At 67.4% G+C, this 25,996-nt stretch overlaps 2 protein-coding genes across 7 annotated transcripts in view; both read right to left on the reverse strand.

The window, feature by feature from the left end:
* Positions 1–861: 861 nt before the first annotated feature.
* Positions 862–15,966, reverse strand: TNFRSF25 (TNF receptor superfamily member 25). The gene is made up of 10 exons (XM_074975628.1): positions 15,903–15,966; positions 8,167–8,377; positions 7,742–7,873; positions 7,478–7,630; positions 5,766–5,847; positions 5,015–5,073; positions 4,364–4,471; positions 4,194–4,228; positions 3,516–3,681; positions 862–3,371 (listed from the first exon to the last, which is right to left on the reverse strand). The coding sequence occupies exons 1-10, from the start codon at positions 15,930–15,932 to the stop codon at positions 3,085–3,087; spliced, it is 1,263 nt and encodes a 420-aa protein (XP_074831729.1). The 5' UTR covers positions 15,933–15,966; the 3' UTR covers positions 862–3,084.
* Positions 15,967–17,725: 1,759 nt separating this feature from the next.
* PLEKHG5 (pleckstrin homology and RhoGEF domain containing G5) overlaps positions 17,726–25,996 on the reverse strand; it is a 77,612-nt gene continuing 69,341 nt past the window's right edge. For all 6 annotated transcript variants that reach the window (XM_074975644.1, XM_074975646.1, XM_074975645.1 and 3 more), the window contains 6 exons: positions 25,660–25,779; positions 23,029–23,161; positions 22,449–22,564; positions 21,405–21,562; positions 20,315–21,235; positions 17,726–20,122 (listed from right to left, as the gene is read on the reverse strand). In XM_074975644.1, the coding sequence (XP_074831745.1) occupies positions 20,113–20,122; positions 20,315–21,235; positions 21,405–21,562; positions 22,449–22,564; positions 23,029–23,161; positions 25,660–25,779 (1,458 nt within the window). In that variant the 3' untranslated portion in view covers positions 17,726–20,112. The remainder of the gene's footprint in view (positions 20,123–20,314; positions 21,236–21,404; positions 21,563–22,448; positions 22,565–23,028; positions 23,162–25,659; positions 25,780–25,996) is intronic.

Genomic DNA, 25,996 nt, shown 5'->3' on the forward strand with positions numbered 1-25,996 from the left:
CTCCTCGGAGCCAGGGCCCGCTGAGGCTCAAGCCAGCTCATAAGATGAGCCCATTCCACTAGCTGAAAGCTGGTGTAGCTCAAGCCAGACACACATGCTGGGTGAGGGGAGGTGAGGAGCGGTGGGGCGGGACGGGCCAGGCCTCTGTCCCTGCCATCCGCACCCCCGCATGAGTCAGCTCCTGCGGGGCTACCCAGTGGGTAGTCCCCAGCTACTGCCTCCTTCCAGCAGGCACAAGCCTTTCCATTCCACACCCCCCGCCCCCCGTGGCAGGGCAGCTGGGCTGTTGCCAGGCCTGCCTCTCCCCAACAGCTAGGCACATGTCAGACAGAGAGAGCCCAGCCCTAAGCAGCCCCAGGAGATGGGTTGGAACCCCTGGGCCAGCCTGCTAAGAGCAGCCCAGAAGTAAGGCTGGGGCATTTAACAGTCACCAGCAACTCTTGAGCTGGACTTAAATTGCAGCTGGAGGGGTTAAGCCTGGCCATTAGGAAACACTTCCTGGTGGTCAGGGCAGTGGGATAAATTGCCCACGGAGGTTGCAGCACCTTTCATTGGAGATAGTTAAAAGCAGGTGAGAAACACCCATCAGGGATGGCCTAGCTTCTAGGCGGGGCTTGGTCCTGCCAGGTGTGCCGACATCACGGGGCTCCTGCCAGCACTACGATTCTCACCTGCTAACCTCTAACATGCGCGAGCATCTGCCCAGCCCACTGGCCTGCACGTCACGTGGCCCCCGCATCCACGTGGCTGCTTGGTCCGTGCAGTGGGTTGGCAGCCTGGGTGTCCCCAAGCTCAGGGACTGGGAATTCCCAGCCTCCATCCCAGCCCAGAAGAAAAGCCGCACCCGAGGCTGAGCAACACCTTTCTGTTTTATTGTCATCAGGACATGGGGGAAGACGGGAGCGCCCCATCACCTCACCCAGCTGCTCCTTGCGTGCACACGCCAGAGCCTCTCACAGCACACCGCCCCAGCCTGCAGCAAGGTGGCCTGTGCTTCCCGGCCCAGCAGGAGCAGAGATTTGCTTAGGGTGGTGCTGGCTGCTCCCACTTCTCTGTGCACTGAGCCATGGCTCACTGATGCCCCAGCACTCGCAGCACATTCCTTCCGCGCTGGGGCTCCAGCAGTCTGATCTCAGTAAGGCTGAGCATCTCCAACTTGGCTGGGTTCAGCACGCCCTGCCCTCTGCAACCCCAGTGCTTAAGCACCTGCCAGCACAGAGACGCCAGGCAGGCTCCCCAGCAGGTGGGCTGCAAAGCAGCAACAGTGACCATGATTCGGGTCAGTTTCTTCTAAGCAATCCGGGGTATAAATAAGGTGAGATGCTGCCACCTCCTCTCAGCCAGCAGGGTAGAGCCCCAGGCCCGAGGAGGCACGTCCTGAGAAAAGGCTGGGTCTGCCCCTGCTACTGCAGGACAGAGCCAGCAATGCAAATAAGTGACATAGAATGTCTACCACCGCTAAGTAACACTACTTACTGGTACAGGCCCCCGCCCCACTGGGGGCTGCCGGACTAAACCACAGGCAGCTGAGCTGGCGGGGCGGGGGGCGGGACACCTGCCCCATGGGGGTGAGCAGAGGGCCCAGGGGCAGGAATGGAGCCAGGCTGCTTTCAAAGGCACCCGCATGATGAGCAAATCTTGCGGCACCACCCAGCTGTCCTTCCCTGCCAGGCTCTGTGCCAGAGCGTGTGGTTTCCAGAGGGCGAGGGTGGTGGGGCGCAGCATTTCTGCTTCCGATTCTTATTCCTGACTTTGGCCTAGACCCCACGTGCCTTTCCCAGCAGCGCTGGCTGGGCCTGGAGCAAGGCACGCTGACCAGCCAGCCGTAGGACAGGGAGGCCTGCAAGCAGCCAGCCCCCAGTAGCTGAGGCACTAAGTGGGCAAGACCCAGGTATGGGTGGCATGGGGCGTCACCCATCGACTTCCTTAGGTGCTAGTGTTGTCAGGCCAGCGCTGAGCACGGAGCTGAGCCATCTCAGCACTAGGCTCTTGGGGGGAAACCCCACCTGAGTCCCCTCCTCCACAGGTGCTGGGCACTGACACTAGCACCAGCCCTGGTGCCGGCAGTACCTCCATCACAGGGCTCTGTGTAGGCCAGGCTCTGGGCAGGTTAGCAGCATCGCACATGGCGCAAGCAGGCTGGAGTGGTGAGCTGGCTGCCCCAGTGTGCCCTGGCTAGCCAGGAAGCTGCCCAAACTCCCAGCCTCAGCTGCCAGACGTTAGCACTACACAGCCAGCGGGAGTGTCCCGCCTCTCCCCGGCCCTCCGCAGCACTTCACTCTTCCAAGATGCTCAGCTGAACTGTCAGCTTAATGGAACCCTCCCCGCCTGGCTCCTGGAGCCAGCCCAGCAGGATGAGCCTTTCCCCCAGGCCTTCATCCCCTTCAGAGGAAAGCTGGGGCTGCAGGAGGGGTGTCTGCCAGCTGCTGCCCCAGGCAAGCCTGGCAGGGTGCAGAGGGTGCCATGGGGCCTGTGTGCTATGGGGGGAGGGATTCTGCCCCCAGCCCTGGCAGGCTCTGGGAATGGAGCCCTGTGGGGCCAGGGCGGGGTGAAGGAAGTGTGACCGAGCAGCACAGAGGCGGTGAAGCTGAGACTGCCCCTTGGCCTGTGAGGCCTCCAGCAAGTCAGCCGCTCCGGGGCACAGTGCCGTCCCGCTGTCCTTCGCAGGGCGACCAGCGCCAGCCTGCCTGCTGCAGCCGGCTGTGCAGCTAGGACGCACCTGCAGGTTTTCTTTCCAGAGGGAGGCTGGGGGCTGTGGTGCCTACATGTCCCTTCTGGTCCCAGTGCCACCATTGTGCAGGGGGTAGCATGCGCCTTCACAGGCATTGGCCCCAGCATTGCTCAGGGCATTCACAGATCTGCCCTCCTCGCTTGGGTCCAGGCCAGCAGCTGCTTCTCTCAGAGCAGCAGCCGGATCTGCTGCCAGTGCCCCTCTGAGTGCCAGGCCATGGCCGGTCCTGCCCGCAGAGACAGCAGGTCTGGCTTTGCTGGCTAGGAGAGGCCTTCCCCTTCTCTCCCACTTCAGAGCTCCTGGAGGGAAGCCCGTGAAGCCAGCCCTGGCTAGCAGCATCTGGCTGGGCAGGCTCACGGGCCCCTCTGCAGCCGCTGCCTCAGCTCCTCGGCACAGCCAGCCAGCTCCATGCGCTCCAGGGCGGAGAAGATGGGCTCCAGGGTGGCATTCTTCTGCTGGTACCACCTCTTCAGCATCTCGTACTGCTGGTCCCGGAGGTGGGCGAACTCCAGCTCTACCACCTCGATCTCAGTGTCGGGCAGCTCCAGCACCCGCATGAACTCCTTCCAGCGCCGCGCGGGCACCGTGTTGATGATGTCGTAGAGTTTGCTGCCCTGCGGGAGAGTGCCAGGGAAGGACCCTGTGGGACAGTGAGACAGAGCATTAGCCAGAGCCTGGAGCACAGCAGCCCTGCTGCCGGGCCAGCAGTGAGCTGCCAGCTCTCTGGGCACCTAGGCCAGCCCTGTGCCATCGTGCGAGGCACCTTCTGCAGTGCACGGCGTACTCGCTGCATTGTGTGGCACTGTGGGCGACCTGCAGGGGTCCTGGCTGCCGAGGGGCCTGACCGAACAGGCATCACCATTCACGGGCAATGTCTCTGTGACCTGACGGTGGAGCAAACCCTGTGACTCCAGAGGCTGTTCTGTGGCGCTGGAGAGACAAGCCGAGGCCTGGAACAGAAAGAAGACCACATTTCCAAGGAAAGCCCTGGCCTCTTGGCAGGGAGCCAGCAGCCTGGGGCAGCTACGTACCAGGCTGGGGCTGGGGCTGGGGCTGGGGAGGGATTTCCTAGCTGAGCTGGGCAGACATCCTGGGCTGGGTTTAGTTGCATAGGGAGAATCAGCCTCATCCCTTCAGTCCCCTGCTGAGGCTGCCAGGCAGGGAGCCTCAGCTGGGTGTGGGCACCTGTTTCCTGAACTCTCCGAGACCCACCAAACTCCTGGGTGCCAGTGAGCAGCCTGCAGGGCGAGCTCCAGGCCTTCACCTGGCTTTGAGCTAGCCAGACATGGTGCCAAAGGCCCCCAGCCTCCAAGCCACAGTGTGCAGGAGCTGCAGGGCAGGGGTGCGCGCTGGCTACTGCCATGGGCAGCCAGGCCCCCAGAGGGCCCTGCCTGCAGCGCAGGGTCACAGGGAGCATGTTTAGGCCCAGGACAGACCCCGGGCGCCTGGGCTGGGCTCTCACCTGTTGCTGCTCCAAGCCTTTAACTGCAGCCTCGCCTGCCAGGAGAGAGAGGGAGCAGTTAGTCACCCAGCGCCCCCTTCGCCTGGCCTGGGCTCTGCTGTGCCAGGCTCCAAGGTGCGCACCGGGAAGCAAGAGGCCAAGGCACAGCGTGGGGAGAAGAGGGGTGTTACCGGCTGCTGAGGAATCCTCCCTGAGGGTCGTCTTCTTGTGGTAGATGAAGAGTGCGCCCAGAAAGAGGGGCCCCATGAGGCCCAGCAGAATGTACTCCAGCCCCAAGCCTGCGGCAGAGAAGGGGAGTTTCCAGTGCCATCACCTGCTCCCCTTCCCTCCCTCCCGCTGCCTGAAGCCCTGGCTCCAGGACCAGCTGAGGCCAGGCCAGGTCAGGCCAGGCAGGGGTTGCCCTCCGCCCCGGGGCCTGGCCAGAGGCACTGGAGCCGAGCCTGCCTGCGGCTCACAGCAGACACCTGCCATGTCGTCATGGTGCCCAGGACGCGAGGGGCTGCGCGGCTGGCTCAGGAGTCCCATGGCCGTTCCTCCAACAGTGTAGCGTGAGCGGCTGAGCGCGGGCTCTGCCCTCGCCAGCTGCAGGCGAAGGGGGTGAGAGGGAACCACATGGAAGCCGTGGGGTGAGCTGGGGCTCGGTACCACTGCTCCTGGCTTGGCAGTGCCAGCTGTGCCCGCCCAACCCCCCCGGGGACAGGGACGGGGACGTGCGTTCACCCCCGGAGCCAGGCAGCCCCAGCCCGGAGCTCCTGTCCTGCCATGACCCCGTGGGAGCAGTGCCCACATACTAGCGCTGCCCCAGCCACCCGCCTGCCTACCTTGGCTGCTGCCATCACATGGGCTGCCACAGCTCTCCCCACAGCTCTTGGCAAGCCGGCTGCAAAGGACAGCAAGAGCCGTGGGCGTCCGACCCACCGCCATCCTGCTGCGCCACCGGCAGAGCCAGCACCTCCGTGCTGCACTGGGCTCCGCCAGGCCCACCGCCCTGCCACCCTCCAGTGCTGCTGCAGACACGGCCCTGCCTGCGCACCGGACAGCGTGGGCTTGCCGGGCTGCTCTTCGCCTGGCCCCTCACGCGCAACCAGAGCGACTCCCTGCCCAGGCGCTGAGCAGCCCTGGTGTGTGTTCTCCAGCCCCTCCCCAGGGTCTCCACGCAGCCCCAGGCCTCTGCTGGCTCGTCCGCACAGGGTGGGGGCAGCCGCTGCTGGGCTGCTCTGGGATGGGCCCCCGGAACCCAGCGTGGGCCAGCAGCGCACACAAGCTGCTGCCCAGCTGACGTTTGCTAACAGCTCGTCACTGTGAGGCTGTGGGTCCCAGCCGGCTCGGCAGTCCTGCGGAGCACTCGCCACCTCAGCAGCAGGCCTGGCAGCCGCTGCCAGCGTGCTACAATCTGCCAGGTGCTGCTGCCCTGCGAGTGCCCCAGGCTGGGGGCACCGGGTGTGTGCACTGCTGGGGCATTCGCCACCACTGGCCGAGCCGCGAGCTGCTGGCGTCAGCTTTAGCTGCACTCCCTGGCCAGCGCAGCCAGCGGGGGGAGAAGTGCGGAGCGAAGCCACACGGGGTATTTACCTGGCACATTCGCGGCACTCGCTGCCCTCCAGGTAGAAGCCAGGCTGGCAGTCTCCACACTGGGTATCCTCCTCCTCCGAGCCTGAAAGACAGCAGGTGGCTAGTGCCTCCAGAGCGGAAGGGCAGGGGCCCGGGAGGGTGGCAGGAAGGGGCTCCCGAGATGTGCCTTCTGCCAGCACCGAGTCTCCTGGCATGGACTGGCTGGCGGGAGCCCAGGGCAGCAGGAGCCCAGCCCCTCACTGGCAGGGCAGGCCCAGGCGACCTGGCGCAGCAGCAGCAGGTGCGGGGGTCCCTGGCACGCGTGGCAGCGCTGGCATTTGGCGCGTGCTGCCTGGGCCAGCCAGGGCGGCGGGGGGAGCTGCTAACGTGGGTAAGAGGGCAGGTGCTGGAGTCAGACCACCAGCTGCTCACCTGGCAAAGCCTTTCCCACGGCCCTACCACAGCTATGCCATGGATGGGCTCCCACTGCTGAGCTGCACTCCGTCAGCTGGTCGCGGCCTGGCCGGGGCCCACCAAGAGGCCATGCAAGGGGCAGGCTCAGTGCAGTGTCGGGGGCGACAGGCAGGTGTGTCGGCGTGACGGGGTGCAGCAGCCAGCGGCAGTGGGCAGGCGAGGGAAGGAGGCAGGTGGGGGCAGCAGGCGGGGGGGGCAGTGGATGGGCAGGAACATCAGGGCAGGAGAGGGCACTGCGCAGGCAGGGGCAGCAGGGAGGTGGGGTGGCAGGCGGGGGTGGCAGGAGGAGGCGGCAGGCAGGAGAAGGCAGCAGGCGGGGGCAGGCAGGCGGGGGCAGCTGGCGGGCACGGGCAGGAGAGGGCAGCGGGCAGGCAGGGGCAGACAGGTGGGGCAGGAGAGGGCGTGGGCAGGTGGGGGCAGGAGGACAGATAGGCGTGGGCAGGTGGGAGCAGGCAGGTGGGGGCAGGCAGGCGGGGGCAGCGGGCAGGAGAGGGCAGTGGGCAGGTGGGGGGCAGGCAGGCAGGCAGGGGCAGGCGGGGGGGCAGGCAGGCGGGGGCAGCGGGCAGTGGGCAGGCAGGGGCAGGCAGGCGGGGGCAGCGGGCAGGAGAGGGCAGTGGGCAGGTGGGGGGCAGGCAGGCAGGCAGGGTCAGGCAGGGGGGCAGGCAGGCGGGGGCAGCGGGCAGTGGGCAGGCAGGGGCAGGCGGGGGGGCAGGCAGGCGGGGGCAGCAGGCAGTGGACAGGCAGGGGCAGGCGGGGGGGCGGGCAGGCAGGGGCAGGCAGGCGGGGGCAGCGGGCAGTGGGCAGGCAGGGGCAGGCAGGCGGGGGCAGCGGGCAGGAGAGGGCAGTGGGCAGGTGGGGGGCAGGCAGGCAGGCAGGGGCAGGCAGGGGGGCAGGCAGGCGGGGGCAGCGGGCAGTGGGCAGGCAGGGGCAGACAGGTGGGGCAGGAGAGGGCGTGGGCAGGTGGGGGCAGGAGGACAGGTAGGCGTGGGCAGGTGGGAGCAGGCAGGTGGGGGCACGCAGGCGGGGGCAGCGGGCAGGTAGGGGCAGGCAGGCAGGGGCAGCGGGCAGGAGAGGGCAGTGGGCAGGTGGGGGGCAGGCAGGCAGGCGGGGGCAGCGGGCAGCGGGCAGGCAGGGGCAGGCGGGGGGGCAGGCAGGCAGGGGCGGGCAGGCGGGGGCGGGCAGGCGGGGGCAGGAGAGGGTGGTGGGCGGGTGGGGGCAGCGGGCAGCAGACAGGCGGGGGCAGCGCTGCAGCCACTCACAGTTGCGCAGGGTGGCCTGGCCCTTGCACCGCCGGCACTCCTGGCAGGTGAAGTCTTGACTGAGAGTGTTGACGGAGAGCCGGAAGTGGCCGGCCTCACAGCCGCACGTGACGTCCCGGGTCTTGGAGCAGTTCTGCAGCACGAGCTGGGAAGCTGAGCACAGGACAAGCCCCCTGAGCAGGCCTTGGGGCGGGAGGGGAGGGGGCTGCTTCCTCCTCTGAGTGGGTGCAGAGCCCGGCTGGGGCGGGCTGGCCGGTGGCCTACCTTGGGCAAAGCACTCGGAGCACTTCTTGCACTTTAGGGCCAAGTTCCCGAGAGGGTTGAAGGTGCCGGGGCGGCAGATGGCGCAGGCCGTGTCGTTGCCGAGGCTCGTGCAGGGTGCTGTCATGTAATGCCCTGCACACAATGCCCGCTGGTGAGTGCGCAGGCTGGGCAGGCCTGGGTACCCAGCGGTGCAGGCTGGCTGACCGGCTCTGTCCCTCCAGGCCATCCGGGCTCCAACTAGCCGCAGCCCCCGTGCCCCATGGCTGGAGCCATGCCCACCCCCCTCATTTCCTGGGAGGGGGCCGAGTGCAGTGACGGCAACAGGGGCCCCAAGTCAGGGCCTAGCACTGCTGGCGGCCACCCCATAACCCAGACGGGGGCCACACACCCGCCTCATGGAGCAGGGCCTTGGCGCAGCCCCTCACCTGCAGGGCACTCCCGGCAGCACTGCCGCTGCTGCTGGCGCCAGATGTAGCCAGCCGGGCAGCCCTGAGCATTGCTTCTCTTGCGGCGCTCGTGATGGGGCAGGCCCAGCGCAGCCCCAGCTTGGCTCCCTGCCCTCCTCAGCTCGCTGCCAGTCGCGGTGCCCAGCAGCTGGAACCCGCTGCCCATCAGCAACAGCATGGCCAGGAAGCCCTAGGACAGAGGGGATGTTGCACAGCCTGAGCACTGCGAGCTGCTCCTGCCTGGCCACACCACAGCCTCCGGCAGACCAGAGCTAACGACCCTCCGACCAAGGCTCCATTTAACACAAGAACGGCCCTACTGGGTCAGACCAAAGGTCCATCTAGCCCAGTAACCTGTCTGCCGACAGTAGCCAGTGCCAGGTGCCCCAGATGAGGTGAACCGAAGACCATGATCAAGCGATTTGTCTCCTGCCATCCATCTCCTGCCTTCGACAAAAGGCTGGGCACCATACCTTACCCCTTGCTAGTAGCCATCCATGGACCTAACCTCTAAATATTTATTGAGCTCTTTTTTAAACTCTGTTAGAGTCCTGGCCTTCACAGCGTCCTCTGGTGAGGAGTTCCACAGGTTGACTGTGCGCTGTGTGAAGAAAAACTTTATTAGTTTTGAACCTGCTACCCATTAATTTCATTTGGTGTCCCCTAGTTCTTATGTTATGGGAACAAGTAAATAACTCTTCTGTATTCACTTTCTTCACACCATTCATGACTTTATATACCTCTATCATATCGCCCCTCAATCGCCTCTTTTCCAAACTGAAAAGTCCCAGTCTCTCTAGCCTCTCCCCATATGGGACCCTTTCCAAACCCTTAATCATTTTAGTTGCCCTTTTCTGAACTTTTTCTAACGCCAGTATCTTTTCTGAGGTGAGGAGACCCCACCTGCACGCTGCACTCAAGATGTGGGTGTACCAGAGTTTTATACAGGGGAAGTAAGATATTCTTCGTCTTATTTTCTGTCCCTTTTTTAATTATTCCTAACACCCTGTTTGCTTTACTGGCAGCCGCTGCACACTTGCTGGCCCAGCACCCACTGCCTGGCCCCAGCTGGGCGCCAGCAGTCCAGAGCAGCAGGAGCTGCAACGCTGCCTCCCAAGTGACCCTGGTGCATCCGGGCTCTGGGGCCCTTGCGCAGGGAGGCCCCGAGGAGCATAGCCCATTGCCGTGCTGGAGTCAGACAGGTAGTGGGCTCATGATCCCAGGGCAAGGGCTGAAGGGGACGAGGCTCCAGGCTTGGCCCAGCCACTCACCAGCTGGTGACCGTGAGCACCTCCCTTCTGCTCCTTGTGGCTCCCCCACCTTGGCATGCTGGGGCTGTTTGGGGCAGGGCCTGCTCTGGGTGGGGCACAGGGACTTAGCCCATCTGGTGCTGTTCTGGCAATTACATGAGCAGCCCTTACACCACCTGGCCAGGCTCAGGTGACGGGGCCACAGCACTGCAGGCCTGTGCCCAGGAACCAACCGGGGCAGAACCTCCAGGAGAGGGGCGGCAGGAAAACCCAGCTCCAGAGGCCTGGCCGCAGGTGCCACAATGGGCCTGGGAAGCAGGTCATACCCAGCCAGCTGCTGCCCAGCACGTGTGTGCGTGACAGGGCAGTGCCTGAGCCTGGCCTCCCAGGGTTAGGTGGCCTGTGCTGTAGTGGGCAGGGACCAGTCCAGGAGGCCTGGAGAAAAAGTCAGGCCGAGGCTGGGTGACGTGGGAGCCCAGATAAATGTGGGCCCTGCGTTTGAGTGCACTGTCCCATGGGGAGCCCCAGCCCCTTCCCTGAAGCTGCATGTAGAGCTGGTTCCTGGGCACCACCCCACACCAAGAGGTTTGGCTAATGGGAGACAACTTGCTCAGCTATCACATGACTCCAGGAGCTGGAGCTTCAACCAGCACCAGGCTTATGCCCAAATCCCCCCCACGTGCAATGCTGGAGCCCAAGCACACGCTGGGCCTGGGGCCAGCACCTGCCTGGGCAAGGGAGTGGCCAGGGCACATGCCCCCAGTGCTATGGGCTGAGCTGAGCTGAGCTGAGCTGAGCTGGGCTGGTCAGGGGCTGCACAGCCCACTAGGAGCCAAGCTGTGACACAGCCCGTTGCTCACAGCCCTCCAAAGCCTGGTGGCGGTGGCATGCCCTGCATGACTAATCCTGTGGCTCACTCATCCCCGCCCCCTGGGAATCCCCCCTGCCAGCCCCACAGGGTGTTTTCCTCTGTGCGCCAGCCCCCCGTGCACGCCGTTTGCGCAGCCTCTGGCTCCCAGCAACTGGCACCCCTGCAAGGAACACAGTGTGGAGGTGCATGGCGGGAAGCAGGGGCGACTTGGGGCCACGCTCCGGCCATGGTACAGCTTCTGGTAAAGGAGGAGAGCCGAGGCGTGTGGTTAATGCTGAAAGAGCACCGGAAAGGGTTGCATAAGCAGCCTGGCGCAGCTGTTCCTGTAAGTGGCTCTGCACTAACCAGGTTCCAAGGAATCGGCAGGTGCAGAGTGCACAGCAGCGGGCTGCGCCACTCAGCAGTAGTAGGGCTGCCACCAGCAAGTGGTTGTGGCAGGGCCCCGCCTGGCACTGCCATGGCTCCAAGAAGGACCCTGTGCAGATGTTACGCTGCCTCCTTGCTGGGCCTCCTGCCCTCCTGACACCACCACCCTGCAGAGCCAGGGCTGGACCAGCGCTGTGGGCAGAAGGGCACCGGCAGGGCTGGACAGGCAGCGGCCAGGACAGGACACAAGCAACCTGCATTTGGCTGGGAGCCAGGCGACAGCGGGTGGCCGGGAAGACCCAAGATCCCCCAGCACGAGCAGCAGCAAGCTGACTCGACCAAGTGCCACGCAGCATGAGCAGCACCCGGGGCGGGCCCGGCAGGGCTGGGTGGGCAGCAGCCAGGCCATGGGTACCCCACGCTCCTCTGGCAGCCGAGCGGCAGCGGGGCAGGCCCCTGGGTCCCATCCTAAGGAGGCAGCAGCCGGGTCCCTGGCCTCACAGCTGCGGGCTGCTCAGCAGCCAGCCACGTGCGGCCCCAGCTGGCCGGGCAGTTGGCCAAGGTGCCGAGCACGGCGGGAGGGGCAGCGTGCAGCAGAGCTGCAAAAGCGGCAGCAGAGCCCAGCAAGCAGGCACATGGCAGGGCCCTGCCGCCCCAGCGCAGGAGGTGCACAGGGGTCCCCGCCTGGCACTCAGGGCCCTCAGCCATTCTGAGCCGGGCACCGCGCAGTGCTGCTTTGCTCCCCTGCTCTCCTCAGACCTGCAGCCACCGGCCACCGCCCTGCCCTGAGTCTGGGGCACTCCCAGGGCCTGGCCTCAGCAGCCCCCGCCGCCGGCCCCGGGGCTGCTTGTGACAGCACTGTGGGGCCATGCAGGGCTGGGACCAGCCCCCAACCCCAGGGCACAGGAGCAGCTCCGGGGGGCTTGTGGCCTCGCCCATATGACAACCGAGTGCCACACAGCCATGAGCAGCCTCCCCCAGCCCGCAGGGAACTGGCATGGCCAGCCCTGCCCCCATGGCGCTCAGACCCAGCCAGGGCTTAGCTTTGCCTCCCCCACCCCAGCACCCAGGGACTGTCCCCCCAGCAGCACCATGCGCCTCACTGACACTTTTCCATGGCGTGAAGCCACTGGGGGTGGCCTGGTCGCGTCAGCTTGCTGCTGCCAGTGCTAGGGCACCCCAGGGATGCCGGGGGACCTTGGGGCTTCGTGGCCCCCAGCTGGATGAGGTTTGGGAGCTGCTCTGAGGCATGGGGGGGGGGGCTCTGCAACTCTGACCTCCGTGGCTGGCATGGGGCACAGTGGGCATGACTGCGCCAGACCAGGCCTGTGCCTGGCGTTGGGGGCTTGCATGGGGTGGGCCAGTCTCCTCTGCACAGCCACAACCACTATCCCGAGGCCATGGCAGCACCACCCCATCTGCCATGACCTCACCCCCAGGGCTGGGCAGCAGGGAGAGCCCAGGGTGTCCCGTGGCCATGACTGCCACCCGCTCTGCCAAGGGGCTGGCACCCTCGGGCTGCTCACGCCTTTCCCTGCCCCCCGCCCAGGACCTGCTCTGCTGGGTTCCTTGCAGACCCAGGCCAGGGGGGCTGCAGCAGTGCTGGGCTGTGCTGAGCCAGCCCCCTTCCCCTGCGGAGCCAGGAACTGATTGTGTGGCTGATGGTGGGGGAGCCCTGGGCGCAGGGCAAGAACCGGGGCCCTGTGTGAACCCTGGGGGGTGCTGCAGCCCCTCCAGCCCCGAGTTCCCATGCCCCCGCCAGGCTGGGCAGCAGAGGGTTAATGTTAGTCTCCTCTGTACTCCCTGTGGTGGTGCTGAGGTGATTTCCTCCCTAAGCGGAAGCTGGGCCCAGCTCCCTGGCGCTGGCGATGGTATCGCAGGGCGTACGTGCAACCCAAGTAGGTCAGTGCTGAGCTGCCATGTCTGGAACAGCTGGGCCAGGCAGCCTAGGCACCCTCACAGCCCTGCCCTGCCCAGCCGGGGGGGCTGGTACTGCTCAGTGCCCAGGGGCTGCTGCGCTGGGGGCTGCACACTGTGACGGAGGGTGGGGGGGGGTGCAACTCAGGCTGGGTGTGTGTGTGATGGGAAGAGCCACTCCCAGTGCCGAAAGATGAGCCCTGGGGCTGTACCCTAGGCTGGCAGGTAACACCTCTGTCCTGAGCACAGAGCAGGGAGGAGCCGAGCTGTGTTTGAATGGGGGGTGCCAGTTAGATGCTGGGGGGGGGCGGGCCTGGCAAGGGGGGAGAGGGGACCCCTCGGGCTCCTCTCCCCAGGACGGGTTGGAATGACTGTTTCTGTCGCCTAATAAACTTCCTGTTCTACCAGCTGAGTGAGTCACTCCTGCCTGTGACGGGGTGCAGAGCCTGGGGACGCCTGAGCCCCACCTCACATGCTCACACAGAGGCACAAGCACATCGGGGCAGAGGCTTCGTGTTGTGTGCAGCACCTGGTGCCGGGGACCCTCCCAGGTGGGCAGAGCAGAGGGCCCCAGGCGAGACAGAGCACAACAGTGCCCACTCCCCAGCTCCAAAGCGAGCCGGCCTGCACTCCCGCACATGCTCCAGGCCCTGTGGGTGGGAGCACTGGGCGAGGCAGAGGGCACTTGCCTGGCCGATCCCTGAGCCTGGTACATGGCATGTTGGCACACTGGGCAGGGACACCACCGGCCAGGGACAGGCAGGAGTGACCTCGCCTGTCTCCAGGCCCTCCGGGCGGCTGGCTGTGCAGGGGGCAGCACCCACCTCCCCACAGAGCCTGCTAGCACCTGGCTGCCCCTGCCAGCTGAGCACAGCCCCCCCCACGCCCAGTGCCAGCAGGGCAGTACGCCTGCCCCCGCTCTCGCTGCACATCACCCAGCGCCTGGCCCCTGGGCCGTAGCCCCAGAAAAGCCCTGAGCGGCTCCCAGCGGGGCCTGCTGGGCCCGGGGGCGGATTCCTGGGGATTCCGGCCCGGGGGTGGCGTTCCTGTGAAGATAGCCCTGATTAAAGGGCTGCATCATTTTCTCTTAAATCTGTCATGGCTGGGCAGGAACCTGCCCCAGGGCTCGCCCATTTGCATAGCTCCATGATCAGATTGTGGCTTGGCGCGCGCAGGCTGGGCCCCACCGCCCGCCCTTCCTGCCAGCAGCTGCGGCAGCGTTGACTCAGTGCTGCGACCCATCCATCCAGCCGGCGGCCCACCGCCTGCCCTCGGCTTTCCCACTGGGCGATGCCGCCCCCACCGTCTCGCACGCCACGGCCTTGGGAGCCCTTCCCTCTGGCCCAGGGGTACGCTTGCACCCCCCCCCCAACTGCACAGCCCGCCAGACCTGTCACAGCCCCCACTGCACAGCCCCCCATAGGCCTTGTCACCGCCCCCCCGCACAGCCCCCCGGCCCTGTCACAGCCCCCCCCCATAGGCCTTATCACCTCCCCTACTGCACAGCCCCCCCCCATAGGCTGTCACCTCCCTGCACAGCCCCCCCGGCCCTGTCACCCCCACCCGCCCTGGCACTGCACAGCCCCCCCCCCATAGGCCTTGTCTCCTCCCCCACTGCACAGCCCCCCCGGCCCTGTCACAGCCCCCACTGCACAGCCCCCTCCCAGCCCTGTCACACACCCCCCGGCACTGCACAGCCCCCCCCCACCATAGGCCTTGTCACCTGCCCCACTGCACAGGCCCCCTCAGGCCTTGTCACCCCCCCCCTGCACTGCACAGCTCCCCCCCCGGCCCTGTCACCCCCCCCCCACTGCTCTGTCCCCCTGGCCCAGGCACCCCACCCCCCCACTGCACAGCCCCCGCCGCAGTCACACACACACACACCCCCCCCCCGCACTGCACAGGCCCCCTCAGGCCTTGTCGCCCACGGCGCTGTGATCTGCCAGCGGAGTGCCCAGCCCACCAGCAGCTGCAGCTTCCCCATGGCCCTTCCAGCCCCGTACCCCACGGGCGCCTCTCCCCTCAGCCTGCCAGCAGCAGTGGGGTTGGCCTGGCAACCCCGGCTGGCTCCTGACCCCACAGGGTGCAGCTGGGCCGAGCCAAGCCGGGACAGCGACGGCTCCTGCCCTCCAGCCGAGCCCATGGGGCTGGCCCCCCGTGCGGGGCTGCGTGCGGCTCTGGGGACCTGGTGTTCGGCCTAAGCAGGCCCAGCCGGGAGGCAGGGTGGGGAAGGGGCCTGAGGTAGCTGCCAGGCTGGGAGCAGAGGCAGGAGCAGCCCCCAGCTGCTCCTACACACAAGCAGCTAGTGGGGCAGGGCTGCCCCCTCCCAGCCGCAGCCCCAGCCCCAGCCCCAGCCCCAGCCCCAGCCCCAGGCGAGGGAGCGGCGCAGGGTGGACCCAGGGCTCCCCGAGCTGCAGCAGGTGACCCGCCTCCCAGCCGCTGTAGCTGGCTCTAAAGTGAGCTGGGAGCCGCGCTTTGGCCCTGGCGCTCGCCAGCAGCCCCGGCACAGCCCCTGGCGCCCTGATCCCTGGCTGCCGGGCGAGCTGCCCCGCGTGGTTCGGCTGGAGGGCAAGCATGGGGCCAGGACTCTGCCAGGAGCCCAGGAGGGGTAGCTCCTGCCAGCACCACCTCCCTCCTGTGGCTGAGGGTGCAGGCTGCAGGCCTCAGCCCATGGACTGGCACCAGCAGCTGGGCTGTCCCCCTAAGACCCCGCTGTGACCTTGACAGCTTCTGCAGATGCATTGGTGCTCACGTGGCCAGTGGGAGGCTGGGCTGGGCGCCCAGCACACCCGGACACAGTCCCCGGGGCCAGGGCTGCTGTCACAGCACACAGTGGCTTTGCTGTCTTGCCTGGGTGGGCTCAGCCTACTCAGGCACTGTTCCAGGGCTGCCCCACGGCAGCCCAGAGGCAGCTGAATGCTGGGGCTGGGGCTGCGACCCTGGCACACCGCGACTGGACAGAGCCCCCCGGGGCGCTGGCCTCAGATGAACTTCTGATTCTTGCTAAGGGTGGGTGGCTCCCCCACACTGTCACTTTCCCTCTTCCCATCACCCTGTTCCTGGAAAGCCCCTGGCCCTACAGCAGAGCCTGCAGCTCAGCTCTTTTCCCGTGAACGTCCCGAAGTCCCGGGGGTGTCAGGAGTCCACCAACAGGGTCCTTCACTCCTGCGCCCCTCCCCCACCCAGCTCTGCCAGAGCCCAGCGCTTGGCCTGCAGTGACAAACCAGTGCCTCACCCATAGCCCGGCCTCCTGGCCGCTCCATCCCAGGCACTGCCTTCTTCCCCTGCAGCCGGGCAGGAGCAGGACTTACCCCAGCTGCCTCCAGGCCCCAGCTCACCATCCTCAAGCTCGTGCCAGGCGGGTGGGGGTCACAGTCAGGGGCTGGCCCCACCCCTGCCAGCCCCAGGGAGAGCGGGGTGCCAGCTCGCCATGCTCTCAGTACCCCAGCGCCAAGTGAGACCAACCAGCGCAGCCGAGGTTTTTACACACCCGCCTGCATGGGAGGAAATCCATTTCTGGCAATGCGTTCGGGGGTGTGAAACCACGGCAGCGGGGAGGGGCCTGGCTGGTGTAGGAGCAGCTGGGCAGGGCTGAGGGGCGGCCCTGCTCCAGAGCCCTCCTGCCATGCCAGATGGGCCCCATGGCAGGTAACCTCCAGGCCCAGAGCCCTCTCCCAGCAGCACCAGCCCAGCACGCCCCACTCCTTGCCCTGCCCCGGCCCTCTCCCAGCAGCAGCAGCCCAGCACGCCCCACTCCTTGCCCTGCCCCGGCCCTCTCCCAGCAGCACCAGCCCAGCACGCCCCACTCCTTGCCCTGCCCAGTGGGCCTGAGCGCCAAGGCAGGCATGGCCAGGCCAGCATCAGCACCCAGCAAGGGCCACCCTCAGTGGGGGCAGTGAAGAAGGGGCAGCTCTGTCCCCCGTAGTGGGTAACAATACCTTGGCCCTGGCAACATCTTCACCTGGTGCCCTGCACCATGGCCTGTGGCGGGGCCTGGGCACAGCTGTGGCTTTGCTGCCCGTCGTCAGGTGCAGTCCTAGCACACCCACCCCAGTCTGCCTACCTCCCCATGCAGGGGGCCTGTGGACCACAGCCACATCTCCCGCAGCGCTGAGGTGAAACCCCCAGTTGCTGGCGGAGGATGGAACTTCGCGTGAGGGCTGGACGCCACTGCACACCACTGCAGCCCTGTGGCTCGTCTGCCCTGCACGGGGCTCATGTCCGCAGAGCCAGGGAAGGAGGGAACTCGGGACTCAGCCTGCCCTGCCTCCTTGCCCGCCAGCCCAGAGTCTGTGGGGCTGGCAGGAACCAGCGAGGGCTCAAGCCATGGCAGTCATGGACAATGGGGCTATGGACATAGCTGGTGGGCTGTTAGTGCAGCCCGTCGGCCTGCCAACGGGCGAGTGCTCTGCCTACAGAGTGACCTCAAAGCACACCTGGGGGCTGGCACTGGGCGCCAGCAGGCTGCCCCCACCACCGAGGCCCCCGGGGGCACTACCACAAGCTGACCCTACGGCACACCCGCTTCTGCTCCTTGGGCCTAGCACCAGGGAAAGCACAAGGGCCCTGGCCGCCTGCGCTGGGGCCTGCCCCACGGTGCTCACCCCCGCGGTGCTCACCCCCGCTCTGCAGCCTCCCAGCCTGCTCTGGAGCAGGAAGCCCCAAATCCCAGGGCCTGGGCTCCCGCGATGACAAGACCCCTTCAGAGAGCTGAAGTGGGTGGGAAGGGCCCGTTAGCATCTCTCCTGTACAGGGGCACAAGGCTCTGCCCCTCCCCCCACATGGGGGGCTTAGCAGGGCACGGCTGGTGGCACAGCGGCTCTGCTCCCTTCCCAGGGGCCAGGTCAGCTGCTTGAAGCTGGACCTGGGCCACGTAGCATCCCCAGACGCAGGCAGCTGTCCGAGCTTTGAGTCACTGGCAGCCGGCAGCTGCAGGCCTACGAAGAGAGCACGTGCTGTCATTGATGCTGCAGCTGGGTGGCCATGGCACAGAGCACGGTAACGTCCAACGGCCCAGGTGTGGACTCCTGCATGGCACCCTGGGCCAGCCCGGGGCAGGAAGGGAAAGGAGGGCACCACCGCTTCCCTGCCGCAGCCACCACGGCGCAGTGCCCAAATCCAACGCAACGCCGAGTGCTCAATAAATAGGCAGCTTTATGCAGACACGGGGGAGCAGGCCGGCCCGTGGGGCTGGGAACAGAGCAATTTGCCACAGCCCCGTCCCTCCCCACTCGCCGCTGCTGCCGATCCGCTGCAGCCTTCGCCGCCTGCCAGCAGCCGAGTGCGCCTGGCCCTCTGCCATCCAGGCCAGCCTGGCCCAGCTCCGAGGGCCTTAGGTGAGTGCAGGGAGCCCAGCCAGGCAGGAGAAGGGGCCCCACCTTGAGGCTGCAGGAGGAGCTGCTGGACCACGACCTTATCACAACCAGCATCCAGGCCGCTGGGCGAGTGCTCCCTGCCCAGGCCCCTGCCCCGAGACAGGGCTGGCGGGAGGTCTGTGCACAGATCCCCCAGCCCTGCCCCGCCCCAGTGCCACAAGCACCAGCCAGCACGGGAGAGAGGCAGGTACCAAGCCCCTTCCTACACATGGCAACTTGTCCGAGCAGAAGCTTCCGTGACGCCGGTGCCCTCGGGTTCCTCTGGTCTGCTCCCACCCCCTCCGTGCTGGCCATCCCTTGCACAGCCCTGCCCGGGGGCCCGGAAATGGCTGCCGGCTGCTGGGCCAACCCAGCCCCAAGCAGCTGCGGCTGTGGGAGTGCGCTGCCTCTGCAGCCTAGCCGGGCAGCCAGCGGAGGAGTGATCCCCATGCCGCTCCCAGCACTGCAGCAGCCTTTCCTTCCTGCCAGGAGCCCGGGCAGCTGGAGCTGGGAACCATGAGGCTGATGGGCCCAGGCAGCACCCCCACAAGTCTGCCCAACCCCAACCACAGAAACTGTCCCACCTGCGCCTGCTTTCCCCCTCCCCAGCCCCTGTGACCTTGGTCCCACCTTGGCCAGCAGTGCCCTGCTGCCAGTGCCTCTCCATGCAGCCCTCCTCCCTCTGCACCCACTGCCAACCTTTGGTCCCTTCCCCAGTTAGCCCATCGCGACTTCCTGTTGCCTGTATCTCACACACCCAGCCTGCTTACTGCCTCAGCACCAGCCCGCCAGCCTCAGGGCAGAGCCCCACTGAAGGGGCTTGGCCAAACAGCAAAGCAGACCAGCTCAGCCAGTGGCCGACAGCAGGTGCGGGGCCGGCAGGGACAGGGGCTGCGTGACTCAGCTGCCCGCTACAGTGCAATTGCTCACACTCCTGCAGGACGTCATTTAAAAAGGCTTTTACTGCAACCTCCTCCGGACCACAGCTGCCACCCTGGAGAGCTCCTGTGTGGGCCAGGCCTGTGTGCTTGGAGACAGAGAAAACCTTTGGCTATAGCCCTCTGCCCCCTTCCTGCTGGCTGGACTGGTCCCGTGCACCGCTGCAGGAAATGTGGTGCTCCCAGAGCCCGCCACGCCTGGGCCAGGGCAGGTCTGACCCTGCAGGCCTGGCAGCAGCCCGCTTGCTGCAGAGACGGTGCACCAAGAGGCTCGACAATGGGAAGCCAGGCAGGCGGGAGGTCGCCTGCTGGTCTCCGCTGCTGACAGGGATGCAGGCTTCTGAGTCCCCCATGGCAGCAGGCCGTGGTGCATGGAAGGCTGCAGTCACGCCCAGCTCCCAAGTCCCAGCATGCAGCGCCTGACCATGGAGAGCAGGGCTGGCAGTTCAGAGCTGGCCGCAGGCATGTGGCAGATGGGCGAGTTCAGACACCCAGCAGCATTTGGTCGCTGCTTTTTGACCATCAGGAACTGGCTGGCAGCCCAAGGGCAGGGCAGGGCTGTACTGTAACAGCTGCAGTCTGAGAAAGAGAAGTCCTGTGGGGCAGGAGCCCCACCAGACGGCAGTTCCACAGGTCTCAGGCCCAGCAGCAGCAGGGGTCCCAGGCAACTTGGCTCCCAGGATTCCAAGTGCAAAAGAGCAAACTCCATACCAGCCACAGGGCTAGGGAGGTCCCTTGGCTGGCCCCAGGGCCCCCGCCTCCAGGGAACAGCCCAGCCACAGCTCCACTGAATCCGTCCCAGGTGCACCCACACAATCCCTATCTGTGAACGCGCTCACCACCCATGCACAGACGTGCCCATCCATGCACACGCACTACCCGGGCACACGCACCCCCATCTGTGTAGACACTCCCCATCCCCACACCGCCCCCCAGGCACTCTCCAGATGTGCACACACTCTCCACACAAGGACTTGCGCATGCACTCCCAGCCGTGTCCCCACAGAGACATGGACACACACATCCCACCCATCCGTCCGTCCGTTCGCCTGAGTCCTGCCTCTCTCCTGCCCACACAGCTGTGACTTGCTGCGGGCTGTTGCTCTCAGGGCCTGCGGTCTGGCATCTCCCAGGCACGTCACTGGGCTCCCTCGTCAGGTCAGGCTGGGTCGGGTCGGCAGCACTCCTGGCCCTGCCAGCACTGCTCCTCTCCTGGCACCCTGCAGCGCTCAGACCTCCCTGCGAGACACAGGCAGACAGATGTTCTTAGCCACCTGTGCCCAGCTTCTGGGCTCCTCCCACCTCTGCGGGGTGCTGAGAGTCAGGGGAGGAGGCTGCCGTGGCCCAGCCCCTGGCACCAAGCCAAGAGGGCAAGCGTCCTGTGACTCCCCAGCCCGCCCCACCCAGCGTCAGGTGCCCCATGACACTTACGAGGCGGTCAGTGTGGAATTGAGGAGCAGGGTGGTCCGGATCCGGTACAGCTGAGCCAGGGTCAGCTTGCGGTGCCGGGCTGCCTGCGGGTCTGACACAGTCCGGCGGGCCAGGGGCAGCTCCTGGCAGCGCTCGGGTAGGGTGGTGCTGGGAGCCTGGCAGGGGGTGGCTGCCTGCCCCAGCGCAGCCAAGGACACTGCACTGCTCTTGGCTGGGGAAGCAAATCCCTTGGCACACACCGGCTCCTCGGGCTCAGAGAGCTCTGAGGAGGAGCCGCTGCTGCCACCACAGGTGCTCATGCGGAGGCTGCTGCAGTCCCGCCGGGCCCCCCCACCTCCAGCCCCTGCCCTGCTAGTCCTCCGCCAGCCAGACGAGCCCTCGCGCTGCGCTGCCAGGAATGGGGCCTGGCCCGGAGCCGTCACGAGGTCACCAAGGCTCTTGCTCTGGGCAAGAAGGGGCGTGGCTGGGCTCAGCTGCAGGAGGCTGGCCTCCGACTTGCACTTGAGGACCTTGGCTTTGCAGGGCAGGAGCTGCACGGGCGCCTGACGGCGCAGCCTGGGCGAGGTGGGGTGCTGCGTGAGGGGGGCCCCGTCCCCCGCCGCTGGCTCCAGCTGCTGCACCTCGGCAAACTCCTGGAGGGAGGCGGGGGAGAGGGTGCCATAGGCGCTGTCGATGGATGCCGATCGGCAGGCACTGGGCTCCGCTGCCAGGCTGTTGGAGCTGAGGGGCTGGGGGGCATCGGCCGGCGCTCCGCCTCCCTCCAGGAGCTCCTGTGTGGGGGTGGTGGAGGATGCCATGGTGCTGACGGAGGTCTCATCCGACTGCGAGCTGAACGGCCCCACATCCGCGTCCGGGCAGGACAGCTCCTCGCTGGCGTCCACCACCACCACCGAGATGGTCTCCGTGGAGCCATCCGAGGGGCTGCAAAGCAAGGAGAGGGTCGGCCCGGGCAGGGGGCAGCTGGCACCAGGCAGGGACGCATTGGAGCAGGGCAGGAGGGAGGGGAGCGGCCCGCACTGGGTGTGGGGCCAGGCCTCTCCCACCGGGCCGTGCAGCGCCTCTGCCCTGCACGTGGCCCAAGCAACACTACCATTGCTGCAAGTCCAGGCTGTTGCTGCTCTTGCGCAGGATGGTGGGCGAGCCGGCTGCCGAGGCCCCACTCTCCCCATCTTCGTCCTCCTCCGGGCTCTGCAGCTGCTGCCGCTGGCTTCGCCGCTGCTCCTGGAGACGCAGTCGCTGCAGGAGGTTCTGGGGGGAGGGGTGGGGCACAGCTCAGAACCACACTGCTCCACGGGCCAGGAGAACGCAGCGCTCCGGCCAGGCCAGCTCCCAGCTGGGGTCCAGTCCCCATCCCTGCCCTGGGCTCCACACAGCTCAGGGTGGGGATACTGCCCTCCCACCCACGCTCTGCCAGCAGGGTGGGGATGGGGTGTGTGTGGGGCTCACAGAGGCTGTGGGGCTCCTGCTGAGGGTAACCAAGGCGCCCAGGTGACACCGCTGGACTGCAGACAAAGCGGGAGGTGGAGCCTGAGGGGTTTGAATTGGAACTGGGGGTTGGGGAGCAGTGAGTCTGGGCTGGGAGAGAGAGACAAAGGAGGGGCAAGGCCCCAGCTCCGGGGACCCCTTGGGGCCTCCTCTCCCCAGCATGGATGGGACTGGCTGCCTCTGCCGGCGGGACTGACTCCTCTGTACGATGCTGTGCCCTGTTGGCTAATAAACCCGCTGTTCTCCTGCTGAGTGAGAGTCACTCCTGCCTGCAGACAGGGTGCAGCACTTGGGGTCCCCTGAACCCCATCACGGCAGCACAGGGCAGGGAAGGGCAGCTCATGGCACTGGCCCTCATGGGGGAAGCCTGCACAGCCCCCAGGCATCTCGCTGCCGAACAGCACCTGTGCCTCATGCCATCTTGACTGGGAGAGGGGACCGGCTGGCAGTGGACACACTGCCTGTCTCCTGGTGCCCCAGCGTCTGCATGCTGCTGCGGAGCCCCGAGTGCCCCAGGCCGGCCTTCCCTGCCTCTCCAGTTCAGTTCCTTGCTGCCTCCCTGCAGCAAAGCCCTGAGCCTCTCAGAGTGGCCGCTGCAGCCCCTCTGCAGACGTCCCCCACAAGTGGCAGAGCCCTGCACCTGACTCACCTGTGCGTGGTGCAGGGTCTCCACCCAGCCACGGCACAGCACTTGCCCGCTGGCCTGGAAGGTGTAGGCTCCCACGGCGCTGCGCAGCTCGTTCAGATAGATCAGGAGGAAGGAGCCTGCCGGGCAGCAACCACCCACAAGCAAAGGTACCAGAGTGGGTTAGCAGCAGAGAAGGGAGGGGAGGGTGCCCAGCATGGGCAGCCAGCAGCAGCCTCCTCAGGCGCTCAGGGTTTGGCCCCCAAAGCTTTGGGCCCAGTGCCCAGGGAGGGGCCTGCTGCGCGTCTGCCAGCAACATTCCCCACTCTGCAGGAGGCCAGCGGGGCTGAGGAGCAGCGCGGCTGCCCTAGCCTGCGACAGCCGAGACGCCGGCCAGGTGCCAAGCCCTTCGCTCCTGAGGCTGGGGGTCACTGGCTGGGAGCACTCGGGGGCAAGCCCCACGCCTGGCTTCTCAGCCTGCCAGCAGGGAGGGCAGAGCCGCAGGCTGGGGGGACAGTACAACCGAGCCATGAGGCGGGCGCTGAGGAGAGCAGCGCCCAGCCACGGCCCTGCACTAGGGCTCCAGGGCTCACGTGCTCCTCACCGGGGTCCTTGAGCTCCCGGCAGACGATTTTGTCCACAAGCAGAGGCTGCCGGATGACCTTGGTGCGCTCGGCCTTCTTCACTGGCTTGGTGATGAGAAAGAGGTCCGTGAAGAGGAAGCAGTAAACATCCATCTGGGGAGAGCAAGAGCACAGAACCATGGGGACCTGCTGAGCAGCAGGGGCCAGGGGCAGGGAGGTCCCAGGCACGAACGCCCGGGGGCAGGATCCTGAGCTAGAGCCGCGCGCTCCCGGGGGCAGGTTCCCGAGCTAGAGCCGCGCGCTCCCGGGGGCAGGTTCCCGAGCTAGAGCCGCGCGCTCCCGGGGGCAGGTTCCCGAGCTAGAGCCGCACGTTGTCGGGGGCAGGATCCTGAGCTAGAGCCGCGCGCTCCCGGGGGCAGGTTCCCGAGCTAGAGCCGCGCGCTCCCGGGGGCAGGTTCCCGAGCTAGAGCCGCGCGCTCCCGGGGGCAGGTTCCCGAGCTAGAGCCGCGTGCTCCCGGGGGCAGGTTCCCGAGCTAGAGCCGCGTGCTCCCAGGGGCAGGTTCCCGAGCTAGAGCCGCGTGCTCCCGGGGGCAGGTTCCCGGGCTAGAGCCGTGTGCTCCCAGGGGCAGGTTCCCAAGCTAGAGCCGTGTGCTCCCGGGGGCAGGTTCCTGAGCTAGAGCCACGCGCTGCCGGGGGCAGGTTTCCGGGTGTGAGCCATGTGCTCCAGGGGGCAGGTTCCCGGGCTAGAGCCGCGCACTCCCAGGGGCAGGTTCCCGAGCTAGAGCCGCACGCTCCCGGGGGCAGGTTCCCGGGCGAGAGCCGCGTGCTCCCGGGGGCAGGCTCCCGAGCTAGAGCCGCGCGCTGCCAGGGGCAGGTTTCCGGGCGAGAGCCGCGCGCTGCAGGGGGCAGGTTTCCGGGCGAGAGCCGCGCGCTGCCGGGGGCAGGTTCCCGGGCGAGAGCCGCGCGCTGCCGGGGGCAGGTTCCCGAGCTGGAGCCGCGCGCTGCCGGGGGCAGGTTCCCGAGCTGGAGCCACGCGCTGCCGGGGGCAGGTTCCCGAGCTAGAGCCGCGCGCTGCCGGGGGCAGGTTCCCGAGCTAGAGCCGCGCGCTGCCGGGGGCAGGTTCCCGAGCTAGAGCCGCGCGCTGCCGGGGGCAGGTTCCCGAGCTAGAGCCGCGCGCTGCCGGGGGCAGGTTCCCGAGCTAGAGCCGCGCATTGTCGGGGGCAGGTTCCCGAGCTAGAGACGCGCGCTGCCGGGGGCAGGTTCCCGAGCTAGAGACGCGCGCTCCCGGGGGCAGGTTCCCGAGCTAGAGCCGCGCGCTCCCGGGGGCAGGTTCCCGAGCTAGAGCCACGCGCTCCCGGGGGCAGGTTCCTGAGCTAGAGCCACGCGCTCCCGGGGGCAGGTTCCTGAGCTAGAGCCGCGCGCTCCCGGGGGCAGGTTCCCGAGCTAGAGCCACGCGCTCCCGGGGGCAGGTTCCCGAGCTAGAGCCGCGCGCTCCCGGGGGCAGGTTCCTGAGCTAGAGCCACGCGCTGCCGGGGGCAGGTTTCCGGGTGTGAGCCGTGTGCTCCAGGGGGCAGGTTCCCGGGCTAGAGCCGCACGCTGCCAGGGGCAGGTTTCCGGGTGTGAGCCGCCCGCTCCAGGGGGCAGGTTCCCGGGCGAGAGCCGCGCACTCCCAGGGGCAGGTTTCCGGGCGAGAGCCGCGTGCTCCCGGGGGCAGGATCCTGAGCTAGAGCCGCGCGCTCCCGGGGGCAGGTTCCCGAGCTAGAGCCGCGTGCTCCCGGGGGCAGGATCCTGAGCTAGAGCCGCGCGCTCCTGGGGGCAGGTTCCCGAGCTGGAGCCGCGCGCTCCCGGGGGCAGGTTCCCGAGCTAGAGCCGCGTGCTCCCGGGGGCAGGTTCCCGAGCTAGAGCCGCGCGCTCCCGGGGGCAGGTTCCCGGGCTAGAGCCGCGCGCTGCCGGGGGCAGGTTTCCGGGTGTGAGCCGCCCGCTCCAGGGGGCAGGTTCCCGGGCGAGAGCCGCGCACTCCCAGGGGCAGGTTCCCGAGCTAGAGCTGCACGTTGTCGGGGGCAGGTTCCCGAGCTAGAGCCGCGCACTCCCGGGGGCAGATTCCCGAGCTAGAGCCGCGCGCTCCCGGGGGCAGGTTCCCGAGCTAGAGCCGCGCGCTCCCGGGGGCAGGTTCCCGGGCTAGAGCCGCGCGCTGCCGGGGGCAGGTTTGCGGGTGTGAGCCGCGTGCTCCAGGGGGCAGGTTTGCGGGTGTGAGCCGCGTGCTCCAGGGGGCAGGTTCCCGGACGAGAGCCGCACGCTCCCGGGGGCAGGTTCCTGAGCTAGAGCCGCGTGCTGCCGGGGGAAGGCTCCCGGGTGAGAGCCGCACGCTCCAGGGGGCAGGTTCCCAGGCGAGAGCCGTGTGCTGCCGGGGGCAGGTTCCCGAGCTAGAGCCGCGTGCTGCTGGGGGAAGGCTCCCGGGCGAGAGCGGCGCGCTCCCAGGGGGCAGGTTCCCGGGCTAGATGCGCGCGCTTCTGGGGGCGGTGAGTGTAGCCAGGAGGGCATGGAGGGACCTGCCCCACCCCCCAGCTCCCCGGACAGAAGAAGTCCTGGCTGAGGGGTTTGCTGCCTGCCTTCGAGGCTGCTCAGGAGCTCTGGGCCACCATGCTGCTCACCTTGCAGTCCTTCCCTTCCCTCATTTTCAAGCTGCCCTCCAGGAGCAGCTGCCGGGTGTCCTCGGGGGAGGTGCCCGGGATGGGGGCCGTCAGGTCCAGGTGCTGGAACTCCTTCAGGAGCTGGCAGTGAGTGAGAGGAGGCAGTTGGGGTGTGGGAACAGCCTAGCATGTGTACCCCCTGGCCTGCCCCGCCCACGCACCCCACAGCCAGCCCAGCCCAGCCCCACCCGTGCACCCCACACACAGCCCAGCCCAGCCCCACCCGCGCACCCCACACACAGCCCAGCCCAGCCCCACTCCACCCGCACGCCCTCTGCCCTTCTCTGCCCGCGCACCC

This window comes from Carettochelys insculpta, chromosome 23 (assembly GCF_033958435.1).
Source record: "Carettochelys insculpta isolate YL-2023 chromosome 23, ASM3395843v1, whole genome shotgun sequence".
In the NCBI taxonomy this organism is placed as follows: Eukaryota; Metazoa; Chordata; order Testudines; family Carettochelyidae; genus Carettochelys; species Carettochelys insculpta.

Excerpts from the sequence above, each read along its gene's own strand:
- TNFRSF25 (XM_074975628.1), bottom strand. The coding sequence starts at position 15,932 with ATGGTGAGCTGGGGCCTGGAGGCAGCTGGG. Across the intron at positions 5,848-7,477 it reads CCAGGCCACCCTGCGCAACT|GCTCGGAGGAGGAGGATACC; the intron begins GTGAGTGGCTGC and ends GCTGTCTTTCAG. Across the intron at positions 4,229-4,363 it reads GGAGGATTCCTCAGCAGCCG|GCGAGGCTGCAGTTAAAGGC; the intron begins GTAACACCCCTC and ends CTCTCCTGGCAG.